The sequence below is a fragment of the Rhamphochromis longiceps genome, linkage group LG7 (assembly GCF_057381845.1).
Source record: "Rhamphochromis longiceps isolate RC_006_pf linkage group LG7, R_longiceps_female_GT1.1, whole genome shotgun sequence".
In the NCBI taxonomy this organism is placed as follows: Eukaryota; Metazoa; Chordata; class Actinopteri; order Cichliformes; family Cichlidae; genus Rhamphochromis; species Rhamphochromis longiceps.
In genome coordinates, this window is record NC_140563.1 from 4,701,429 (window position 1) to 4,724,274 (window position 22,846).

At 40.0% G+C, this 22,846-nt stretch overlaps 4 protein-coding genes across 7 annotated transcripts; 3 read left to right on the plus strand and 1 right to left on the minus strand.

Annotated features, from left to right (window-relative positions):
* Positions 1 to 8,933, plus strand: agbl2 (AGBL carboxypeptidase 2). Of its 4 annotated transcripts, none has more exons than XM_085411726.1 (24): positions 1 to 158; positions 313 to 363; positions 1,809 to 1,938; positions 2,217 to 2,384; positions 2,512 to 2,619; positions 2,804 to 2,954; positions 3,057 to 3,312; positions 3,509 to 3,910; positions 4,141 to 4,283; positions 4,528 to 4,687; positions 4,874 to 5,000; positions 5,089 to 5,189; positions 5,352 to 5,446; positions 5,558 to 5,633; positions 5,746 to 5,841; positions 6,785 to 6,865; positions 6,987 to 7,076; positions 7,223 to 7,298; positions 7,387 to 7,539; positions 7,668 to 7,698; positions 7,778 to 7,989; positions 8,106 to 8,229; positions 8,346 to 8,505; positions 8,627 to 8,933. In XM_085411726.1, exons 1-24 carry the CDS (start codon positions 150 to 152, stop codon positions 8,696 to 8,698), a joined length of 3,072 nt encoding a protein of 1,023 aa, XP_085267852.1. In that variant the 5' UTR covers positions 1 to 149; the 3' UTR covers positions 8,699 to 8,933. The 4 variants fall into 4 exon arrangements, 3 of the variants coding, with proteins under 3 accessions (XP_085267852.1, XP_085267850.1, XP_085267851.1); XM_085411724.1 differs by adding an exon at positions 762 to 888 and having other exon boundaries at positions 53 to 158; positions 8,346 to 8,933; XM_085411725.1 differs by adding an exon at positions 762 to 888 and having other exon boundaries at positions 53 to 158; positions 6,987 to 7,043; positions 8,346 to 8,933.
* Positions 8,934 to 8,954: 21 nt separating this feature from the next.
* On the minus strand, positions 8,955 to 11,456 carry tmem17 (transmembrane protein 17). The gene is made up of 5 exons (XM_085411729.1): positions 11,265 to 11,456; positions 11,000 to 11,103; positions 9,507 to 9,620; positions 9,250 to 9,393; positions 8,955 to 9,167 (listed from the first exon to the last, which is right to left on the minus strand). The coding sequence occupies exons 1-5, from the start codon at positions 11,377 to 11,379 to the stop codon at positions 9,090 to 9,092; spliced, it is 555 nt and encodes a 184-aa protein (XP_085267855.1). The 5' UTR covers positions 11,380 to 11,456; the 3' UTR covers positions 8,955 to 9,089.
* Positions 11,457 to 11,467: 11 nt separating this feature from the next.
* Positions 11,468 to 14,515, plus strand: LOC146664564 (E3 ubiquitin/ISG15 ligase TRIM25-like). The gene is made up of 7 exons (XM_085411727.1): positions 11,468 to 11,597; positions 11,805 to 12,411; positions 12,582 to 12,677; positions 12,962 to 13,195; positions 13,278 to 13,434; positions 13,545 to 13,589; positions 13,689 to 14,515. The coding sequence occupies exons 2-7, from the start codon at positions 11,830 to 11,832 to the stop codon at positions 14,207 to 14,209; spliced, it is 1,635 nt and encodes a 544-aa protein (XP_085267853.1). The 5' UTR covers positions 11,468 to 11,597; positions 11,805 to 11,829; the 3' UTR covers positions 14,210 to 14,515.
* A 1,332-nt stretch (positions 14,516 to 15,847) lies between these two features.
* LOC146664565 (uncharacterized) lies at positions 15,848 to 22,468 on the plus strand. The gene is made up of 4 exons (XM_085411730.1): positions 15,848 to 15,939; positions 19,076 to 19,231; positions 21,183 to 21,278; positions 21,446 to 22,468. The coding sequence occupies exons 2-4, from the start codon at positions 19,160 to 19,162 to the stop codon at positions 21,683 to 21,685; spliced, it is 408 nt and encodes a 135-aa protein (XP_085267856.1). The 5' UTR covers positions 15,848 to 15,939; positions 19,076 to 19,159; the 3' UTR covers positions 21,686 to 22,468.
* The last annotated feature ends 378 nt before the right edge of the window (positions 22,469 to 22,846 follow it).

A 22,846-nucleotide genomic window follows, 5' to 3' on the forward strand; every position in this document is an offset into this window, starting at 1 on the left:
TAAGTTACCTGTTTCCATGGCAACTTTGGTGTTGAGGCTTTTGGTTGCATAGCAAAGTCAGGTCCCCCGAAAAAGGTTGTTCAGTGTAGTCTTACTTACCTCTAAAACGTACGCTTATATTTCGCCGGGGGGCCGTAGTACAATCAAATATGAGCGAGGTAAGTGGCCGTCAGAGTGTGATAAACGTAGAAAGCGCTAGCACGGTCAGAAATGTTAGCAAGCTGCCAAAATAATGTATGCTAACGATAGTAGTGGCGTTTACACGCTCGAAAATGTAGTGAACAAGGTTTTTAAGTTGCTGTCTTCATGCAGGAATGCCAGGTTAAGATCCCCGTGAGAGATTCTACACTCAAACCTACACAGGTAATTTGGAGTTTCTTTGTTTACGTTAAATGTTATTTTAGTTTACTAAAGCAGAGCTCTGATACAGCTACGTTGGGCTGCGCCCTCATTCACAACGGGTCGCCAGAGCGGGCAGTTGTACGTGTTTGATTTGGTAGATATTTTTTAAACAAAAGCCAGGCCTAACCCTTTTTGAAAAATGACCCTGACGAAATAAAGGGGGAAAAGAGGGGGTGCGGGGTCTTGATATTCAAACTAAACTGTAAAGATCCAATCCAATCTAAAAATCAATTAAAACTGAACTATATGAAAAACCAAAAGAATGAACATTTCCTTTGGAATTTAAACGACGTGAGAAACCACTACTGAAATGTACAAAATAACTGTTTTTGTCTTTTGGTCATATTTTTCTGATACAGGTTGCACACACGGGCAAAACACATTTTTGTCATTGAAAGTATTGCAGTGATTTGTCCTGGACTACCAATGGTGGAAGATCCTGTATCAGATCAGATCCTGTTGTGTCTCTTTGGAGGAAAATGGGGGGTATCAGATGATTTTGATCTGTTGCTTTGATTTGAAATTATACAGTCAGAAGATTATATACACTTATCATGGGCTTAAATATCAAACACCAAATGGTAATTTGGGGGGGGGGGTTAATGAATTCTTTGAACTTTTCTTTTTCCAGGCTGGAATGATTGTACAGCCTATATTATTAAAGAATTTAAAAATGAAAATTATTTAGGATTTTCTGTATTCCAGACACAGGGTCAGAAAGTATACAGACACACTTTAACATAAACAGTTGTACATAAGTTCAAATTATGCTGGTGTGTCACCACTTTCCCAAGGTGTGGAAAAACACCCAAACAGTCATACTCAGGACAGGAAATCTAAAGTTTTATGTTCAGACAAGTTAGCAAGTTAGCTATTTAGTCATAATGGCAAGTATATATTTGGAGTGAAACTTTCAAACTTAAGCCCTCTGTACCAGCTGTCAAGCATGGTGTTCGTAGCATCATGCTTTGGGGCTGTTTTGCTGCCAGTGGTACTGGTACGTTATTCAAAGTGATTGAAATAAGGAGGACTACCTCCAAATTCTTCAGCTAAAAACAACAGCTAGACATTTAAAACACAATGAGCCTTTCCAAAAGGACAATGATCCTAAACACACACATACACAAAAAAACATTGTTCAAAGAAATTATTAAAAGCTTAAAAATCCCATGACTTTCATTCCAGTGATGAGTGTATGTAAACTTCTGAACTCTATGTATGTAACAGCTAATGACCGACGGAAAGACCTGAAAACAGCATAACTGAAAACATCCACTAGAAGATGTTGAAATTATATTATTTTATATTGTCTTGATTACAAACCAGTATTGGTGCAGGTGCTAAGTTATATATGTTTATTGGTTAAAAATTGATCCAGCACTGATTACTTATATTTTCCTGACCAGGCAGAGAAAACATCAACCATGGTCAGCTCTGCTGTTAGGAACTGTGGAACTGCCCACCAGCTGGACACAGCAGACACCAGTTACTCCCGCACAGATGAAGATGATGAGGAACTGACAAAGATGAAGCAGTGTAAGCTGTTTTCATAAAGGGTGTTATTGTTTAACATGTATGTAGCCTAAATGTTGCTGATACACGAGTGTCAATGTAATGAACTTTTGAAAAGCAAGCATGGTCATCTCATTTCAGTTTTACATCTTTATATATTTAACAAGCACTGTTTTATAAATGAGATAACTGCATCTGTCAGCGTAAACCCCATGAGGCAAGTGGGCATACATGATGAAGATTGTAGCAAACAGCATGATTGTTAAAATAGCATTAAAGGTGTGTTTCATGTTCCCACTCAGTATGTAGAGACCTAAGTCAGAAGCTGAGGACCACACAGCTACTCGTTACCATCAGTGGTGGACGACCTGTTATAAGTCTCAGGCCACCACCAGAACTGGTCAACTTCTCATGCGGCATCCGCTGGCCAATAGAGTGTGAGGTCATCAGCGACATTATCCATCACATAGGTAATGCTTCATTTCAATAAAACTTTGATGTCACTGGGTTTTTTTAGTGGTAAGAATAAAAACCATACCAACAATATGTTGAACAGAAATTTGGCATTCCCTTGTTTAAAATGAGTGTATTTTCTAGAGTGGGACCCACCAGAGCCAGAGCCCTTCTATCAGTGCACAGGATATGAGAGGACACCCATGCCAGTCGGAGAGGAGAGGGGGAAGGTGGTATTCTGCATTGACCATGGTAACTCTTAACTGTCATCATTGGGATTTATGTTTGCACTTCCAGGTTATTTCATATGTACTTTAAGTTATATACTGTATACTGTCACTATTCTCTGAAAAAACAATGTAAATTCAGTGCATCTTAAAGCTTTAAGTAAATTTAGTGTTTCTTTTTTTTTTTTTGTTCTTCTCATCCTTTAAAGCCGCTAAGCACCCATATTTCACCTACTCTCGTATTGGAGGAAGCAGAGAACCCATTAAGCGAGCCACTTTTTATGATGTCAGTCAGTCAGAGCTGACTCTCAAGTTTGAGTCACGGTTTGAGAGTGGGAACCTTCAGCAGGCCGTCCAAGTGTGAGTCTGCAGGTTTATTGTTCTTTTCAGTTGTATATTTTCACTTTTGGAGTAATGTTAGGTTCAGTTTGGATCTCTGCTCATATTTTCTTGCCTGTTCAGGGGTGCCTATGACTATGAGCTGACCCTGCGCACAGACATGTACACAACAAAGCACACGCAGTGGTTTTACTTCAGGGTCAGGAACACAAAAGCTGGCGTCACCTACCGCTTCACTATCATTAACTTGATGAAGAGGAGCAGTCTGTATTCACAGGGTATGAAACCACTCCTGTACTCTGAGAGGGATGCTGAAGAGAATGGTGTTGGATGGAAACGCGCAGGTTCAAATATCAAATACTACCAGAACTGCAGTCAGGTAGGTGGCATCTGGATTAAGTTTAACTATGATACCTTATTTCCCAGAACCAATCACTTTCTCCCTTTGAACATTAGCTGAGAATTAAATGTATGAACATAGTGTAGAGGTAATCTGTCAAAGATTAATGCCTGAACTGAAAGTCTGACTGTAGACAGGATTGTTTCTAAAAGTATATTTTCTCTGCGTCACTTAGAATACAAAGGACAACAACAGTGATGGCATCACCCTTTACTCACTCTCCTGGACACTCCAGTTCCCTTATGATTCAGACACCTGCTACCTGGCCCACTGCTACCCCTACACATATTCACGCCTGCAGCGCTACCTTAGCCGTATTACTTCCAACCCTACAGTTAGGTCATACTGCAAAGTACGGGTCTTGTGCCAAAGTCTTGCTGGAAACGCTGTGTATGTGATAACAGTAACACCCCAGGACTCTAACAGAATGGACGACAAGACCAAGAAGGCTGTGGTGGTGACAGCCAGGGTGCACCCAGGAGAATCCAATGCATCCTGGATGATGGAGGGATTCCTGAACTTTCTTCTTGGTGACTCAGATGATGCTCAGCTTCTCAGGGACACTTTTGTTTTTAAGGTGCCTGTTGTCTCTATTCTGGCTTAATGTGTTAATCCGTACTGAAATACATTGCAAATTTGTGTGTTTGTTTTTTGTTTGTGAAAGAAGATAACAATCAATTTAATATAATAAACCTATTTTTTATAATACACTTGTTTTTTTTAAACGTATTGTTACAGATCGCTGTTTCTCTAGTTTTAATTATGGCAATTAAGCTAATTTTTGTTTGCTCCTCTTTGGTGCTGCAGGTGGTCCCAATGTTGAACCCAGATGGTGTCGTGGTGGGTAACTACCGCTGCTCTCTTGCAGGCAGGGACCTCAACAGAAACTACAGGACACTGCTCAGAGATTCCTTTCCTTCTGTGTGGCACACCCGAAACATGGTGGAAAAGTGAGACTTGATAAAAAAAAAAATGCTAAATGCTAAATGCTAAAAAAAAAATCATTTTTGACATGTTTAGAGTTGCTTAATCAAGCTCAAGATATTTCTCCTTTGAAGTGCCTCAGGCTTTCCAATATGTTTCAAATATGATGATTACCAAACAGCCTGTGCATACACAATTTTTTAATTGATTGTGAATGTTGACTGAATTTGTTTCTTAATCGAAATCTCTGCCACACTGCATTTTCCTCAGATTACTGGCCGAAAGAGATGTAGTTCTTTACTGTGATTTTCATGGTCACAGCCGAAAAAACGATGTCTTCATGTATGGCTGCAAAAACAAAGGTGACTCTACACTGAAACTTCACGCGAGAGTCTTTCCACTAATGATGAGCAAGAATGCTAGCAATAAGGTAAAGTGTATTTTGTCTGAGGGCTTTCAAACACTGTTGCTGACTTTTAAGATTAAAGTTCTACATTTTTTTCTGTGGTTGTATGGGCCTTACCTTACCCACCTGTTTGTCACTCACCAGTATTTAAACTTCAAGTTTACTACCTATCAAACTGTTGATATTTCATATACACTGTTCTTTTCTTAGTTCTCCTTTAACAGCTGTAAATTCCGGGTGCAGAAGAGCAAAGAGGGCACAGGACGAATCGTCATGTGGAGACTTGGCATCAAAAACAGCTACACCATGGAGGCCACCTTTGGAGGCTCCACTTTAGGTGAGTAAAAAACTTTCTGAAGATGTGCATGTTTTTTGTAAGCTTGCACATATCACGTAAGCGGATTTATAATTTGCTGAACTCTTAGGCGACAGGAGAGGAACACATTTTACTACTCAAGACTTGAAGTCCCTGGGTTTTCACCTGTGTGACACCCTCCTGGACTATTGTGACCCTGATCCAATAAAGGTGAGAGATTAAGCAAATATAAAAACAAATACTATAGTAAGCTCCAACTCAGTCTAGTTGCTATTGTATGACCGTTAATAATAATCCTGGATACTTGTGTTTTGATATAGTGACTGTATATATATGCAATTATTTTAATTTTGTCTGTGCTTTTTATTTGAGATCACTTATTGTCTGACAGAATTGGCATTGCTGCAAAAGGAGTTCAGAGAAAGACTGGGCAAAGATTTGGGCAACAGCTCTGACCTCAAAACCAGGTGATAAAAATATATATTTTTATCCATACTAACCACACTTGGGCAATGTGAGATTGGGAGAATATTTTCTGAATTAGCCTGAATGCAAACATTTTTCTTTTGCTCTCATAGCACAAGTGGCTCAGATAGTTCAGATTCAGAAGGACTCCCACTTCATTTGCTGAACCAGCCAGAAACATATACAGAGGTAAACTGACTACACTAATACACCGAAGCCTCCAGCACCTGTTTGACTGTAGTAATCAGTTTTAAGTCATATGTTCTGTTAGTTTACAACATGCTTCTGTTTTCTGTCACAGCAAACTCCAGTGACGAAAAAAAAGAAACACTTCAGGAGTCATAAAGAGAGGAATAGACGACGACCAAACAGAGTAAAAAACAAAACACAGCAAAAGGTCCTGAAAAGCAACACGAAAAGTCTTTAATCAGTCAGATCTTAAATAAAAAAAGAAAAAGTTGGTGATTCTTAAGTTCACCTTGACTTTTGTTTGATTTTAGCCATTATGAACTCAAAATATTTAATCTTTTTCTGGTCTTGCCTTTTAGAGGCTGGCATTTCTGCAGATTCCTTGAACCATTTCATGGTTTTATGCACTTTAGAGGGAGAAATATGCAATTGCTTTTAAACAATTCTTTAATTTTTTCATTTTTTTAATACCAAATCATGATTGCAGTCACCCATTGACATCACCTCTCTCATTTCACATCTTTATTTTATTATTGCAATTATTGCGACGTTATTAGCCCACATTTACCCTTATCCTAGCTTGTTTTAAAAATGTGATGCAGGCCTGAAATGCAGGACTGGATGCATATTAACAAATGAAATGATCGAACAAAAGAGGAAATATTTTGAGGTTATCTAGCCTGGAATAAAAGTCAAAGTCCATCTAAGATTTGAATTTTCATTATTTATATTGTAGATACAGTCAGAAATGGTCTCCTGACCTAAGTGTTTTATGTACTAGAAATGTCACATGGGCCAAATATAAAATCTGAAAATCTTCTGCAGCCAACTCAGATATTTACTTATAGCTCTGATCATCACACATCCAAAAATTATTTCCTATTAATTACATGCTATTGGACAATTTTAGGGTCTACTTTTGCAAGCCACTGTAACTATTTCATGAAAATTTTAAGCCAAATTGCAAAACCCTCATTAAAGGTTCTTTGGGATACCAAAGGAAATTTCAATAGAAAATTCTGTTTGATTTTGGAACCACTCCAAAAGGATATTATCCAGTAAAATTGCATCTTATCCTGTTTAGTTTAAAATTCAAACGATTCCAACACTTTGGGAATCACTGCTGTAAACAATACTCTTGATCTTTGCAGGAGTCTGACGTGCCCCCTGACAAAACAATCAAAGAGAGCGTCCAAAAGAGGCCTGCTGAACGCCACAGGAAGAAACCTCACGTATGAAACAGCATCCAAACGTGTTTGTGGTCTTCACAGTAACACCAGCTACACTACAATATTGAGGCTGGTGAACAGATGAAGACATTTACTGATCCTTACTGTTTCCTCCTTTGTTAAGGTAAACACTCTGATGAGAAAAGGTCCTACAATCACTCACCATGGTGAGGTCAGTCAGGTGAGGCTGTGGCAGGGCTGCAAGCATGTAAAGGTGATCATGTGAAGGTCATTTATTTGAAGCCTTATGCATCAACCATAAACCTGCCTTTTGTAAGCACTAATAATTCACAGAGAATCTGCAGATGTCTTGCAATACCTGGAGCAGACCATAATCTTTCATTTCAAATTTGTAATCAGGAAAACTCAGATCTACGTTACAGTCCAGAACCACGCCCACTTCACAGCAAATACACCGGTGCTTCACCCCACAAAGGTAAGGTTTATTTTGGAGATTCAGTCTGCAGGTAAAGGTCAGAGTATTTCCAAACTAATGTGGAGCTCTTGCTTGACTTACTTTACAGGTGATCCGGACATGGAGACAGGACGGCCGGGACACTCCTCTCCCCCACTGAACCTCAGGGCTCTCATTCCACCGTCATCAAAAATCATAAAATCCAGCCAGCATCAACATCACTGCCACCGCCAGCCTTTTACCCCCTACAAATTCTACAAAGGTTTGTCTGTCTGTACACTTCTTTCAGGTGGAACTTAATTATATTATTACTAATGTTAAAAAGTCAGTCAATTCAAGTTTGTATCAAATTGTCGCTCCTCTGTAGTGAAACTTGTCTTCCCCTTTCAGGGCTGCCACCTTTGCTTACATCAGCCCACGGGTAAACCTCACAATCTTATTATATCTTTATCATTAAACAGAACTAAAGATTGAGAAATGTTGTGTCTCTTTTGTGACAGATCTCCCAAATTCACCTATGTGAATATGTCTCCAGAAATAATTCCAAGAAGGCATCTACTGACAAGTTTCAACAACAACAAATTCAGTGGCCGGCACATTTTTAGAGACAGCTCTTCATGGCTCTCACATTACGTTGATGCAAAAGAGACCTCACGCACAGAAATGACCGAGACCAAATGGTATAAAAGGGAAGAAGACAATTCCTCAGAAGGTTGGGTTGCACATTTGTTATATTAAGACTAGTCAGTTTGTAGTTAGTTATTATTGTGATAAATTTTCATGAAATAGCTCCATCACTGTTACTTACTTTACTTTGACTTTATTCAGTGGATTCATCACTGTTCAGACATGATGTTCAGGACCTGAAAGCTCATACTCGTGACACCTCCCTGAAGGAACCCGATTCATGCAGATTTTTTGTGCCTGTGCTTAGGGACCTAACAGGAATAAGGTGAACTTCTCCATTATCCTCTTAATTCTGTGATTTATTATTTCTGTTAAATATTATGATAATAATACAAGCATTGTTCATTTAAACCCTGGTCTCTCCTTTTTCAATTTCCTCAGAAAAAGCAACGACAAAAGACACAGGGGTATTTTACCTTCATCCCCCATGAGAGAGCAACTTCCACGTCCACAGAGTGACACAGTCAGCGTGCTTCAGGCTAAGGACATTAGGCTCTATCACTTTGGAGAAGAAAGCCATACAACTGTGACTCCACAAGAAGTAATGGTCAAAAGGACATCACAGTCAGCCTTGCACAAGCGAAAACCTCTAATCTGAGAAGTACACACTTAATTTATTCACTGGTCAGTGATGGAATTTTTTTTCTTTTTTACTTCAACAGTTGTTTACAAAAGAAACCCTAGAAAAAAAATACTCAGTATGGATCAGAGGGAAGGGAAAACTCCAGGAATAGTTAAAAATGCCTCTTATTAAACATGAAATAAATAAATTGACTCTGAATTTAATCACTTTTTTTCCTTTTTGCTTAATGTTAATGGCCCTGATAAAGACCTGATTTATGGCTGAAAAATCTTCATCTTTGGCTCTTTCTAACAAACGACAAAGGATTCACATCATGTTCATGTTTTTTAATGCAAAATGTGAAAACATATTAATAAAATAAATGTTAATAAAATACAAAAAATATATGTTAAAAATCCCCTATTTTCAATAACGGATCTTGAGTAGCAGCTACCCCGTGCAGCATGTCTAAGACAAAATGTGACAGTTTCTTGTTGTTAGCCTGTGACCCTGGAGATGTGAGCAGAGGTTTTGCCCAGATGTGGACGTCAGAGTGTGAGAAGTCAGTCAAACTGTCGCAGATGAAATTGGCTTTCTGTGTGTCTGACCATGTCGCGGAGCGCAACAAAACCAGAAATGGCCTGGGAGCATTCAGGGATACAATCCGTGTTAATAAATGTAGCTACGAAATTCTGAAAATGTTGATAATGCAACTTACCATACCTGTGTGAGTATGAATAAGGCAAGGATGATGTGAACACCTCTCTCCAGGGGCTGAACAAGGATGGCTTCATTAAAGAGCTGAAACAGGATTAATGGAAACTGCAGCAGGACGCTCAAGAGCCAAAATCCAGCCAGCTCTGGGACCTTCAACAAATACAGTCATTTGACAAGTTTTCATCTCTGCCGTCCACTCACTGGGTTTCTTTACATATAATTATACAAATATCCTTATTTCATATGTGAATGTATAAATGCACCTTTTGCTGCAAGTTCCCGGCATAACCAAGGTAGAGTCGAATAGCCTCGATCAGCGTCATCAGGATAAGAATAGTAACAAGGATGATTTTGTAGTAGTCTGACAAAGCAGGATACTGGTGGAAATAACAAGCCAAACAACACAGTTTATAGTCTAACACTAAAACTTGTATCCACTTTGTAATGTTTTTTTTTTAAAATGCTACACTCTGAGATAAACTCAAGCAAATTTCCTGTTGCATTTTCAGATTTCATTTTTTTTAAATAATAAGTATCGAAAAAAGTCAGATATTACTGTTTTGGGATTTTATGTCCAGCTGAAAACACTCAAAAAATATTTATGTGTTGACTTTAAAGCAACTGAAATATAAAAATTTTGCAAAGTGCCAAATGTGTCTCAAATGTTAAATCTTGTTCATTCTTCCACATCCTTGCTTTTAAACGTATGATGTGATTTTTTTTTCTGCTCCTCTTCATAACCACTTGTGTATTTTGGAATGTTTTTATTGGTAAGATTACAGTTCCTAACACACTGGGACAAAGTCTGTTTTTGAAAGAAAAAAAAACCGTGAAAACGTGGCACACGGTACTACTAAAAGGTCAAATACATTTAACATATTTTTAACTGAATGTGATTTTTGCTAAATAACTACACTGAGTATAAAAGGAAGCCAAGGTTTGTAATTTTTGATACACGATAGTCTTCTTGCTATCATGTATTCTCCTTTTTGTCTCAATAACCTTTAAAATTGGTATTTACTGTTATTTCAGTTGCTGTTTTGTCCAGTAACTATTTATGTTTCAGTGGTGAGCTACATATTTCATGTGGTGCTCACAAATAATTAACAAAAAACACTAAAACAAAATCTGAGCACCCAGTTGAAAGTTTTCCAGGATTTACTGCAGCTTCATTCCCTTTAATTTGTGCCCACGTTCATTGTATCCCACAAACATTTGTGTAACTTAGGGGCTTTAATTTAGTACCTCGGGCACAGGGTAGGTTGCAGAAAACATTCGACATGTTAACCTGGGAGACCTTCAGGCACCTGTGGAGTTTCCAGCATGACAGGATGGAGCACCATGTCACAAGGGAAAAAGTAATAACTAAGTGACCTGGTGATCATCAAATTCACACTTTGGATCCATGGCCAGGAAACTATGCAGCAGATGGTAGAGTAGTTAGCATTGTTGGTTCACAGGAAGAAGGTCCTGTGTGGACTTTGCATGATCCCCCTGTGTTTGTGTGGGTTCTCTCTGGGTACTACCAACAGTCAAAACACATGCAGCTAGTGAGGTTAGGTTATTTATTGAATCTAAATCGACTGTAGCTGTGAATGGTTGTCTGTCTTTCTTTGTTAGTCCAGTGACACACTGGCGACCTTTACAGGGTGGACCCCTGATGCTGAAATCCAGCATACCACAGAAAGGTGCATAACAATCTAAATAAGAGTGGAAAGGGTCAAGATTGTAAACCAGAATTATGTTGGCATAATACCTTAAGCTGCAGCATTACAGTTTCACTGATCCACCACCAGGGGAAGAACCACATGTTAAAGTACAGAGACATCTGGAGCTGGAGGCTTGAAAGAACTCGATTGTCTGAAAACAAATACAAACAGCAGAACATACACGAACCGAATAAGCAACCTAAGTGCAAATAAACTACTGGAAAGCTTAGTTTGAGTAAACAACAGCCATTAGTGCAGCTACATCAATGCTAACACCAATGCTAATTCATCAGTAACGTTAGCTGCATTCACCGTGTGCCAAAAACGCGTCGCGGTCTTTAGAGGAAGACTCCGTCCGACTCTGGTCAAACAAAACGTTGCGAGAAAAGTCCTCTAAATGTTTTCTAAGTGTCTCCGGGAGCTCCATGGTCCGCTAAATAAAAACATTACAAGAGGAAAACCACTCCGCCTCTTCCTCACTGAGAAACTGAACGCCGTTGTCGTTTCCATGGCTACCAGGGAAATCTCGCGTTCTGTGTTTAAATCTCGCATGGAATATGTTCTTTGTATTTAACCAGACACCTTTCCTCTTAGTGCTTTTATTAAATAGCGCATCTGCCTACAATATATTAATATACCACAGTGGTAAGTAAGTAAGTAAATAAATAATTTATAAATAAATATTAATAATGAACTTTATATTTGAGAAAAAATGTCTAACATTTAAAAATAATAATAATAATAATCGAAAAGTAGCTCTGCAGATTTATAGGTGGAGCTACATTAGCTTTAGATTTTTGGACGTGTTTGGACAGACTATTAAATCACTTGTACTTTTGTTTCCATTGAAAGTGAAAGTTACAGATGTGGAACGAAGATGGCCGAGAGCTGTGAAGTACTACATTCCTTCTCCTGCTCCATATGCCTGGATGTTTTGAAGAATCCCGTGACTCTTCACTGTGGCCACAGCTACTGTATGGACTGTATAAATGGCTGCTTCGACCAGGAGGATCAGAGTGGTATTTACAGCTGCCCACAGTGCAGACACACTTTCAACCCAAGACCCGTCCTCAAGAAAAACACAGTGCTGGTTGATTTGATGGTAAAAATGTCCGTGAGAGCACAATCCAACATGCGAGTAAAGGATGAAGCTGGACCAGGGGATGTGGAGTGTGATTTCTGCACTGTGAGGAAGCTGAAAGCTGTTAAGTCTTGCCTGGTATGTCTGGCATCTTACTGTGCCACTCACTTGCAACCTCACTATAAGTCTGCTGCGTTTAAGAGGCACAAGTTGGTCGAAGTGTCAGCTTCCATACAAGAGAAGATCTGCTCCAAGCACGACAAGCTACTCGAAGTCTACTGTCGCAGTGATGGGCAGTGCGTTTGTCTCCTTTGTGTGATGGACGAACATAAAGGCCATGACACTGTCTCGGCTGCAGCAGAGAGAAAAGATAAGCAGGTAATAATATAGTTGTAGACTTCCAACCATCATCCATGCTGTTGTGAATTTCAATTTAAAGTTACTGCTAGAGCTTCTGTTATAGCAGTCATAGGGTTTTAAGGGATTTTTTATATTCAGCTGTATTTCTGTAATTTAAACTTTGATGATTTTGTAATGATGGCTTTTAGAAACAACTTGGAAAGAAGAAACAAATAATCCAGCAAGGCATTCAAGAAAAAGAGAAGCAGCTCCGGCAACTAAGACAGAAAACTAAAGGACTGAAGGTGAAGTTTTGAATCTGTGTTATGTAAAGTTTTCCTTAAAAATCTGTTTCTGCAAAGTAACCAGCATTGTTCCTTTATGTCCTCTTGTCCTATTCTCGTGAAGGTTTTTTGTTACCTCAAAGGAAAAAAAGTGTAATCAAGAATAAATTTGCCACTTCCAAAACATCATGTAAATTCTTAACAAGATAAAATTATGAAGTTGTCTAGAAATTAAATAAAATTAATTAAATTAAGCCCTTAAACCAACAACTGTGAGATGTTAAATGGAATTTTTTACTGCTCAGGCTTCAAGTGATGCAGCAGTTGCTCAAAATGAGAAAGCCTATGCTGAGATTGTTCTGAAGGCAGACAAAAGGCGCTATGCCGTGAACGATCTGATCAGAGATCAGGAGAAGGCCGCGTTGAGTCGCGCTGGGGAGCTTGTGGATCGGCTGGAGAAGGAAATCAGTGAGCTGAGGAAGCGAGAGGACCAACTGAAGCAGCTGTCGCTCACTGAAGATCACATTAATTTCCTGCAGGTGCGCAAACAGTCAAATACGTGGATCATATTGTGTGCAGGGCAGCAGTTAATGATGTGTTTATTGTTTTGCATGTTTACAGCACTGCCAGACCATTTTTGACTGTACAGAACCTGATCTGTCTTCTGATGTGAACATCCAACTGCACACACCTTTCAACTTTGTCACAAAAGCTATTTCTGACTTGAGAGACAAAATGGAAAGCGTGGCCAAGAGCATTGCACAAATATCTGAGACAAGTAAGATGAGAAGTTAGCTAAAATAATGCTTAGTAAAATCATGCTAATCATTTTTAATTAAATAGAACAGGAAGTGCTACTTTCAATAATATCATGTTTTGTACTTTTAGTTGAAGTTGATCCTGATCCCAAGACAAGAGAGGAGTTTTCTATGTGTGAGTCATTTGTTTAGTGTACATATTTTTATTCAGTTTCTGTGCTTTCCGTTACTTTGATTTCACTGAGTTAATATTTCCTGACATTGTACTTTTCAGATTCCTGCTGCATAACATTGGATCCCAACACAGCATTTGAAAACCTGTTGCTCTCTGATGGAAACACCAAAGTAACCTGGGCTAAAAAAACCCAGAGGTACCCTTACCACCCAGATAGATTTACCAAATATGATCAAGTGTTGTGCACTGAGGGTTTATCTGGTGTTTGCTACTGGGAGGTTGAATGGAAAGGGCCACGGGTTGAGATAGCCCTGTGCTATAAAGGAACAGAGCTGGAAGAAAGTGGCTTCGGCTACACCGACCAGTCCTGGTGCATTTCTCTTTCTAGTTCCTGTTGCGCTTTTTGGCACAATGAAGTCAAAACTAGAATACCCGTCCCCTGTTCCTCTACAGTGGGAGTGTATTTGAACCACAAGGGAGGGAGCCTGTCCTTCTACAGCGTGTCTGATTCTGGTCAAATGGTGCTCGTTCACAGAGTTCAGACCACATTCTCCCAGCCTCTGTACCCTGGGTTCATGGTCTCCAGAGGAGCCTCAGTTAGGATAATCACACCAGAGTAAAGCGACATCAGAAGCACCAGAATTACATCAGGTGTATCAGTACATGTTTATCACTATTCACAAAGTACTCTTAAGTATAATAATACAGTCTGTTGACTCTTGCTCATTATAGCTAAAGCGTCCTTGTTTAAAATATTTTTGTTTGTGAGGCTAAAGACATTAGGCTAACATTTACTGAACTGAATTTATTTGGCAAGTGTGTTTGTGCACAGAGGTCTGTTGTGTGTATACAGTGTTCAAGAGGGTGCAGTTACATAAACATGCACTAATATATTCATAGAGAAAATCCTCTACAGAAATGTCAATGCTGAGAATTCTTAAACCATTATGTGACTGTTTAATTATGTCAATAAAAGTGGAATTCTTCTTCTCAAAAGACTCATTTCTAAGTGTAATCTTGCAAATACAGATCCATAGAACTGCATTTTAAGACGCTGTTATTATTATTTTTATGGTGCACGGTGGTTAGCACTGTTGCCTTATAGCAAGAAGATCCCAAGTTTGACTCCACCATCTGGCCAGGACCTTTTTGTGTGGAGTTGTCATGTTCTCTGGGTACTCTTGCTTTCTCCCACAGTCCAAAGACAGGCAATTAGAGGGGTTTAGGTTAATCGGTAATTCTAAATTACCCATAAGGGTGACTGCGAATGGTTGCCTGTCTGGCGACCCGTCCACCTCTCACCATATGATAGCTGGGATAGGTTCCAGCCTATCCCAACTACCATAGAGGATTTTATTTGTATATTATTTAACCTCTTAGGACCTGGCGTCCACATATGTGGACATCACATTGCAAATTCAAATTTTATTTGTCACACACACACACAACCATACACAGTATGACATGGGGGTGAAATGCTTGCTGTACAATGCCCGACCATTAAATGACAGAAGAAAAGTTTTACAATATTTACAATTTACAGTTTACTTCTGTCACGGGCTGAAAGCAGGGACTCAAGCGCAGAGCAGGTTGATGTCTCAGAACACGATTTATTTACACACCCGTGCAATAATATATACAGTGACGGGAAATTCAGGGTTCCAGGGGATTAGGGGAAGGCTCTCTCTCTCTCACGCTCGCTCACGTCCTCACACACGTTCGTACCGCGGGGAGGTCACAGGTCCGGGAAGATAAGCTGGAACAGGGAAAGGGAGAAATCACTCACAAATCACGAAGGCAGGGCGTAAAGGTATAAGACCACGGGAGCTGGAAAGGTAGACTAACGTCAGTAGCGCAATCATCCCGCGATGAGAGGATCTGTGACCCAGCCTCAAATAGAAGACGGATAATCAGCTGATCGCCAACAGCTGTGAGAGCCAAGGGCGGGAGCCAGCTGTGAGCTCCGCCCAGGCAGAGAGATAGGGGGAGAAAGAGAAAAAGAAAAAAACACAAGTGTAGCCTTCACTGAAAAAAGTGATATTGTCTCCTTTTAAATATAGCATATTATATTTTGGTATATCTTGTCAATTCAAATGAGTAATTCCTGTCTACATATATAATTCGAGTAACTCCAGAATACATTCCCTGCGTTTTAATCCAATTAATTTTAGTTAATTAAATGTAGCTCAAAATGCTTAAGTATGTTTTTCATAGCATCCTGCTGGGCCATTTTGCGCATGCGTTAGGACAGGCCACCATTTTGCGCGCGGACTGAAAAAGCGGACGCTTTGTGTGCTGCAAGCAGGCTCAAGTTAATCGCACAACTTCATATAAAGGTGGTCTAGCTTCGGTAAGTAAACCTTTTACGGTCGTTTTTGTTTTAGTTTTTTTTACCTCAGTCAAAGCATGTTGACTCTTTAAGACGTGTGCACATGGAGAAAGAAGTCTAAGTAGTTGTACAACTCTGAACTTTGTCGTGATTTGACTTAAGCTAGCTATGTGCTCTATTAGCTACTATTATATTACTATACTAGCTCTATTAAAAGAGTAATTGTATTGATGCGTTAAAATGTCATATGTTTTTAGCTTAGTTCTGGTGGCACACTTTGTACTAACAAATTATGGAACGAGGCAATTTCTCTGTTGTAGTTAGCTGTAAAGTTCACTGTACAGTCGCCTGCAGTTTTAAGTTGAGAAATCGTCCCTCCCGCCACAACATTGGCATTAAGGAATAGTCGGGCGGGGGAGGGGGCTTCTGAACGCACCTGCACAGTCAGGGTGCAGTAGGAAATAAATAAGTAGGATTGGCGTTGCACAACGTCTTTTGTGCAGAAACAAATAATGGTTGTAAACTGTGGAGGAGAATAACTCAGTGGTTGCCAAAAATGTGAGATCAAAAGGCACTGAGAGTGATGTTTGTCAGAACTGAAATTAACTCAGAAAAGAAGTTGCTTCACTTGATAGAGCTGTTGAGTGCAAGACCTGTCAGCGGTCTGGTTTAGCATTTGAAGCCTCGCTACGTGCTTCCAAACCGCTGCATTTAATCTCAGAGAAAACTAACACAGAGAAGTAAAGCAAGTGTGTAAGTTCATCTCTTTATGTTTGCATAGTATTTTCATGTTGAGCTTAACAACCGATGTATGGAGCCACAGCTGGACTGGCTGTCGGAGTTTTGTATTGAGGGGGAAAGGAAGCGATTTGTTTCGTACTTCAGCTAGAATGGAAAAAAAGACACAAAGCTGGAGTTATTCGGTGTCTTCATGCTGAACAGCTAAAACTTCTTCCCTCATTCTCCCCCCTCCCTCTCCTGTTGCTACTTCAATCATGAAACTGATCGATTATCAGGTGATCGGCTTTTCTGTCGCTAGTCTCTCTCATTTGTTAATCACCCAGTTTGCGCTAGAAAGAGGAAAACGGCAGATAAACAACAGCAGCACGTTTAAGCTTGATAAGCTGTTGCTAGAATTTTTTTATTATTACTTCTAGTATCCGCTTATGTTTTCTGGAGCCACAGCCGTAATAGCTGCTGGTCATGATAGTTTGGATATGTGGTGAGAAGGAAACATGAAGGTGAAACCAGGAGAAGTTTTTACTGAATCATTAGAGCTGAACAGGTAATGAAGAAACAGGTTTACATTTTAGGTGACATGAATGAGTTGAAGGGAAGTTATGAACTGTTTCTGGGAGACAAATAACTCCAGGATCCTTTTTTAGGTAGCTGACAGCTGGTAACTGTGCAGGGGCGGATCTAGCAAAGTTTTGCCAGGGGCCAGGTAGGGCATTAACAGGGAAAGGGGGGCACAAAGACATAATTTTCTTTCTTATTCTCATTTAAAGTGTCTAGCTTTTAATAAATAATTATTCTAAATCTTACTACCAAAGTGGTGATCTGGTTAAATGTATAGAGATCCATTATTGTATGTAGTAAATATTAAGTCTAATATATGCCCTAGTAATAGTAGTACATATAGCACTTTTTCCTTTGGGAAGGTACCATCTGTGCTGTCTGCAACTGTATTGAAGAAAAATGTTGAATCTAATTATTATAGAAAAATAATTGATTTCTGTGCATTAAAGTAGATTACGTCAATTAAGCATTATCAGGCGGAGGGTGCGGGGTGATTTCCTAATATTTTTGCTGGGAGTTGGCAGCCCTATTAGTTAGTTTAATATTTCTATGTACTGTTTAGAATACCTGAATAAGGAGGATGGTGTAAGTTTTTTAGGTTGATCAGTATTGCTGAAGTATAAAATATTTTGGGTGCAGTGTATTTTGTGCATACAGGTATAACAGAATAGCTTTAATGTTTTGTTTTTAAAACTGAGTATGAACTTATACAAAATGCAGCAAAATATTTATAAAAACAGTTTTATTTATTATAAAATACACTATATCGGATTCATATCGGCAGATAATCAAATTTATGATATCGGTATCGGACATAAAAAAGTGGTATCGTGCCATCTGTAGTTTGCACAGAGGCACAAGTAATATTTGTTTTGTTACAAGGGAGTATCATGAAGTAATGCACTAATGGCTTGGAAACGGTAATTGTCTTTCTAAAGTTTTTTTTTTTTTTTTTTTTTATTTGTCTTCCTTTTCTGGCAGATTTTCTTCCCCTTATGTGTTACTGTTTATTCAAGAAGATGGTGTTATTTTGGTAAGTACATGCAAATTCCTTACATATTTATCACAACAGTATTTGTCACAGTATTGCAGGGACAAGTTTATCTATCTCATCTTAAGGGTTCTTGTGATTATTAATATTGATATTAATTAATATCAATTAATATATATGATTAAATTTCTTTTATCCAGGACAAAAGAGGAAAAAAAACTTGCGAAAGTGAAATGAAAAACAGGAATTTAGTTCTTGTGAGTTAAGAGGATGCAGAGCATAGGGTTAGATGGAGGTGGATCATTCACTGTGGTGATCCCTGAAGGAAACAGCCAAGAGAAAGAGGATCAGATTGCAAAAAAAAATGTGGTTTGTTTGCATACATGAGTCTTTACGGTACCCACAGGACTCCTGAAGTATAAGTACTCTGAAGTTTGCAGAGCAATTTCAGAGATGTTTGGGGCTTACATGGCAAGCATGTTTTTAGTTGCACATCTAAATTTTCTCTGCTCTCTGTTGCTGACGGCAGAGTTCTGCCCCGCTGACCTCACAGGTGAGACACTCCCACCAGTGGACAAAGAGCACAGGAAAATGTGTTGCTAACCACCTGAAACAGACAAATATCTGCTTTTTAAAACCCTTTAAACCCGTTAAATGGACTGATGCCATTCATTTCTTCTTTGATTAACAGTAGTAACATCCTTCATGCACTGTATACTAACCCATATGATAATCATGCTTTATGAAGTGATGGCAATTGCATTGTAGCATTTAATGAAGAAATAACAAAATAATCATACCGGTGATTAAGCACCAGTCTTCTTTTTTTCTGTGTGTGTGTGTGTGTGTGGTGTGTGTGTGATACAGGTAAATGCTGAATTCCAGTGTATTACAACACTTCAACTGGAGACTACCTTCGCGGCACAGTTGGACAGAATTACACCTCAGTTGATGACAGTTTTCCAGAAGAAGGGCGGTGTTTCTGGGCAGAAACTTGCCCACCACTTGCAGATCATGCAAGAGGTAAATCTGAATATTGCAAATTCTATTTGGATTTCTTTTGTCTTAAGTGGCAGGTCACTGGTGAGTCCAATAAGCCGTTTTAGGTGACCAGCCAAACAATCTAAATTTTGAAATTTCATATATAAATTTTATTTACTATGTTTGAACTGAGATGAGATTCTGAGGCCACCAAAGCGAAAGCCCTCCGCCACTTGGCTGCGCCTAGAAATCCTGTCCATAAAAATTATGAACAGAACCGGAGACAAAGGGCAGCCCTGGCGAAGCCCATCACCCACCGGGAACGAGTCCGACTTATTGCCGGCAATGCGAACCAAGCTCTTGCAACGGTTGTATAGGGATCGAATGGCCCGTAGCAATGGGCCAGACACCCCATACTCCCGCAACACCTCCCACAGGACACCCTGAGGGACACGGTCGAATGCCTTCTCCAAGTCCACAAAACACATGTAGACTGGTTGGGCAAACTCCCATGCACCCTCAAGTATCCTGGAGAGGATAAAGAGCTGGTCCAGTGTTCTGCGACCAGGACGAAAACCGCATTGTTCCTCCTGTATCCGAGGTTCGACTAACGGACGAACTCTCCTTTCCAGCACCCTGGCATAGACTTTCCCAGGGAGGCTGAGGAGTGTGATCCCCCTGTAGTTGGAACACACCCTCCGGTCCCCTTTCTTAAAGATGGGGACCACCACCCCGGTCTGCCAGTCCACAGGTACTGCCCCTGATCTCCACGCAACATTGCAGAGGCGTGTCAACCAGGACAGCCCTACAACGTCCAGAGCCTTCAGGAACTCGGGGCGGACCTCATCAACACCAGGGGCTCTGCCACCAAGGAGTTGTTTAACTGCCTCAGTGACCTCGCCCCCGGAAATTGGCGGGTCATTCCCCTCATCCCCAGACTCTGCTTCCTCCTCGGAAGACGTGTCAGTGGGATTAAGGAGGTCCTCTATTCCTTCCACCGCCTGACAATTTTCTCAGTCGACGTCAGCAGCGCTCCGCCAGCACTATACACAGTGCAGGTAGAGCACCGCTTTCCCCTCATCTCTGATTTTTGCAGATGATGTGGTTCTGTTGGCTTCATCGGGTGAGGGCCTCCAGCTCACACTGGAACGGTTCGCAGCCGAGTGTGAAGCAGCGGGAATGAGGATCAGCACCTCCAAATCTGAGGCCATGGTTCTCAGCCGGAAAAGGGTGGAGTGCCCACTCCGGGTCGGGGATGAGTTCCTGCCACAAGTGGAGGAGTTCAAGTATCTCGGGGTCTTGTTCGCGAGTGATGGGAGAAGGGAGCCGGAGATCGACAGACGGATTGGGGCTGCAGCTGCAGTAATGCGGACGCTGCACCGGTCCGTCGTGGTGAAGAGGGAGCTGAGTGTAAAAGCGAAGCTCTCAATTTACCAGTCGATCTACGTCCCTACCCTCACCTATGGCCACGAGCTGTGGGTAGTGACCGAAAGAACGAGATCGCGGATACAAGCGGCAGAAATGAGCTTCCTCCGAAGGGTGGCTGGCCTCTCCCTTAGAGATAGGGTGAGAAGTTCGGCCATCCGGGAGGGGCTCAGAGTAGAGCCGCTGCTGCTCCACATCGAAAGGAGCCAGCTGAGGTGGTTCGGGCATCTGACAAGGATGCCCCCTGGGCGCCTCCTGGGTGGGGTGTTCCAGGCATGTCCCACCGGGAGGAGGCCCCGGGGCAGACCCAGGACACGCTGGAGAGATTATATCTCTCGGCTGGCCTGGGAACGCCTTGGTATTCCCCCGGATAAGCTGGAGGAGGTGGCTGGGGAGAGGGAGGTCTGGGCCTCTTTGCTTAGGCTGCTGCCCCCGCGACCCGGCCCCAGACAAAGCGGATGAGGATGGATGGATGTTTGAACTGACATATGATAAAATTTACTTATTGCGAATTTCAGACATTGTTCTTTTTTCCAAATTGGTTTAATCAGCAACTCTCTTTAAACAGGCTGAAAGTGATGTTAAAGTGAAAAGGGAAGCAGTTCTCAGGGCACTTTGCCTCTACCTTGGTGAAGAGGACGGAAGCCTTATTCGGGAGTTCTTTGTAAGTCATTTAAGTCATTGTAAGCAAGTCATCTATACACACACTTTTTAGATAGATATCTGTGTGTGTGTATTATACACACACACACACACACACACAAACGACTAGATTGGAATTTAATTGTAGAGTTAATTGTTTTTTCTTTTACCTTTTTATTAAATGTTTAGGACATTGAAGGAGATGATATCCAGAGAGACCTGAAGAAGCACACCATGGGCATTTATGTCATCAACAGGGAGGATGGACAAAATGGACATTATGATGACATTGGAATATTTGTTGAAGGGGAGATAGTCATGGACAACATTGGATCTCTGGCCCAAGCTTGTGCATTGATGCTTGGAGTAATCTATGCACTAAACCTAGCCTTCCCCAAGGAATTGAAGGACTATTATGAATTCATTTAGAAAGTGTTGATGGGATTGGACGGTGAAAAGCTCTCCCCCAAAGTCTTTGGGCTGAAGAACAAAATTGCTACTGGATAGGAAGATTTCTAAAACCACACATCAAGAGAATGCTGTTATGTAAATTACCAATGACTGGTGCTCTTGTGAATAGGAGTGAAACTCTTGTACAACCATCATTTGTTCTGTGTTATGTTTTGATTGAACATTTTAACTTTCAATAATGAATGTTTCACATGTGGTACATTTGAGTAGCTTGAAGAGCAACTTTGTAATTATTCAGTTATAGCTGCTGCCCTGCGTATAATCAGTGTTAACTCAACCGAATTTAAAAAAACAAACAAAAAAAACATTCATGATTACCACACTGCAGTACACTGGTAACACTTTAAAGACTATTAATTGTTTTGAAGCGAGTATGTTAGGTCAGAAAATATGTAAAACATTCAGAATCTTCAAGGAAGGACTAGAATGGAAAGACAGTGGTCAATAAGCAGTAAGGAAAACACAAGTTTAATTTTAAGTCTAATTACCTTATTAAAATGCAATTTCTAAATATGGATCGCAGAACAGCAAGTCTGAAACTGGTTAGTTTGTGGATGCATCAGTTTCTAATTGTGATACATTATACTGCTGGTAGTGTTTTATTCTTTTATGTAAGGAGTTTTTTTTTTTTTTTTTTTTTTTAGAGGAAGAGAAACATTGGTTAACCTTTCCCTTGTCTGTTGTTTCTGTTTTGTTTGAATACAGCTTTTTAAAGCTACTAGTTCATGGGCAAAAGTTTTGTAATTTGTATTATACAAATTGCAGCAATTTTTCTTAGAGATGTGGATTCTTATTCTGTTTGCAACAAATTTTGCATTAATAAATGATGTGAAAGAATGTTGTAGTTTTCATTATTGACAGTTTTAAAAACTACAAATCAGGGTAAGCAATATTTTTTTTAAGTAAACTTAACTTAATTGAAATAGAGAGAAATTAACAATTTGATTGATTTGAATATAAGTTTGGGACATAAGTGTAAAGGAAACAAATTATTCTGGTACATTTAACACGACCTTAGTTGGACTTACTAATAATATTTGACTAAGTCGTATCCACAACAGTTAAGTTAAAGTAGCTTAAAAATATATGTTGGTTTTACTCGCTTAAATTAAATTCAGT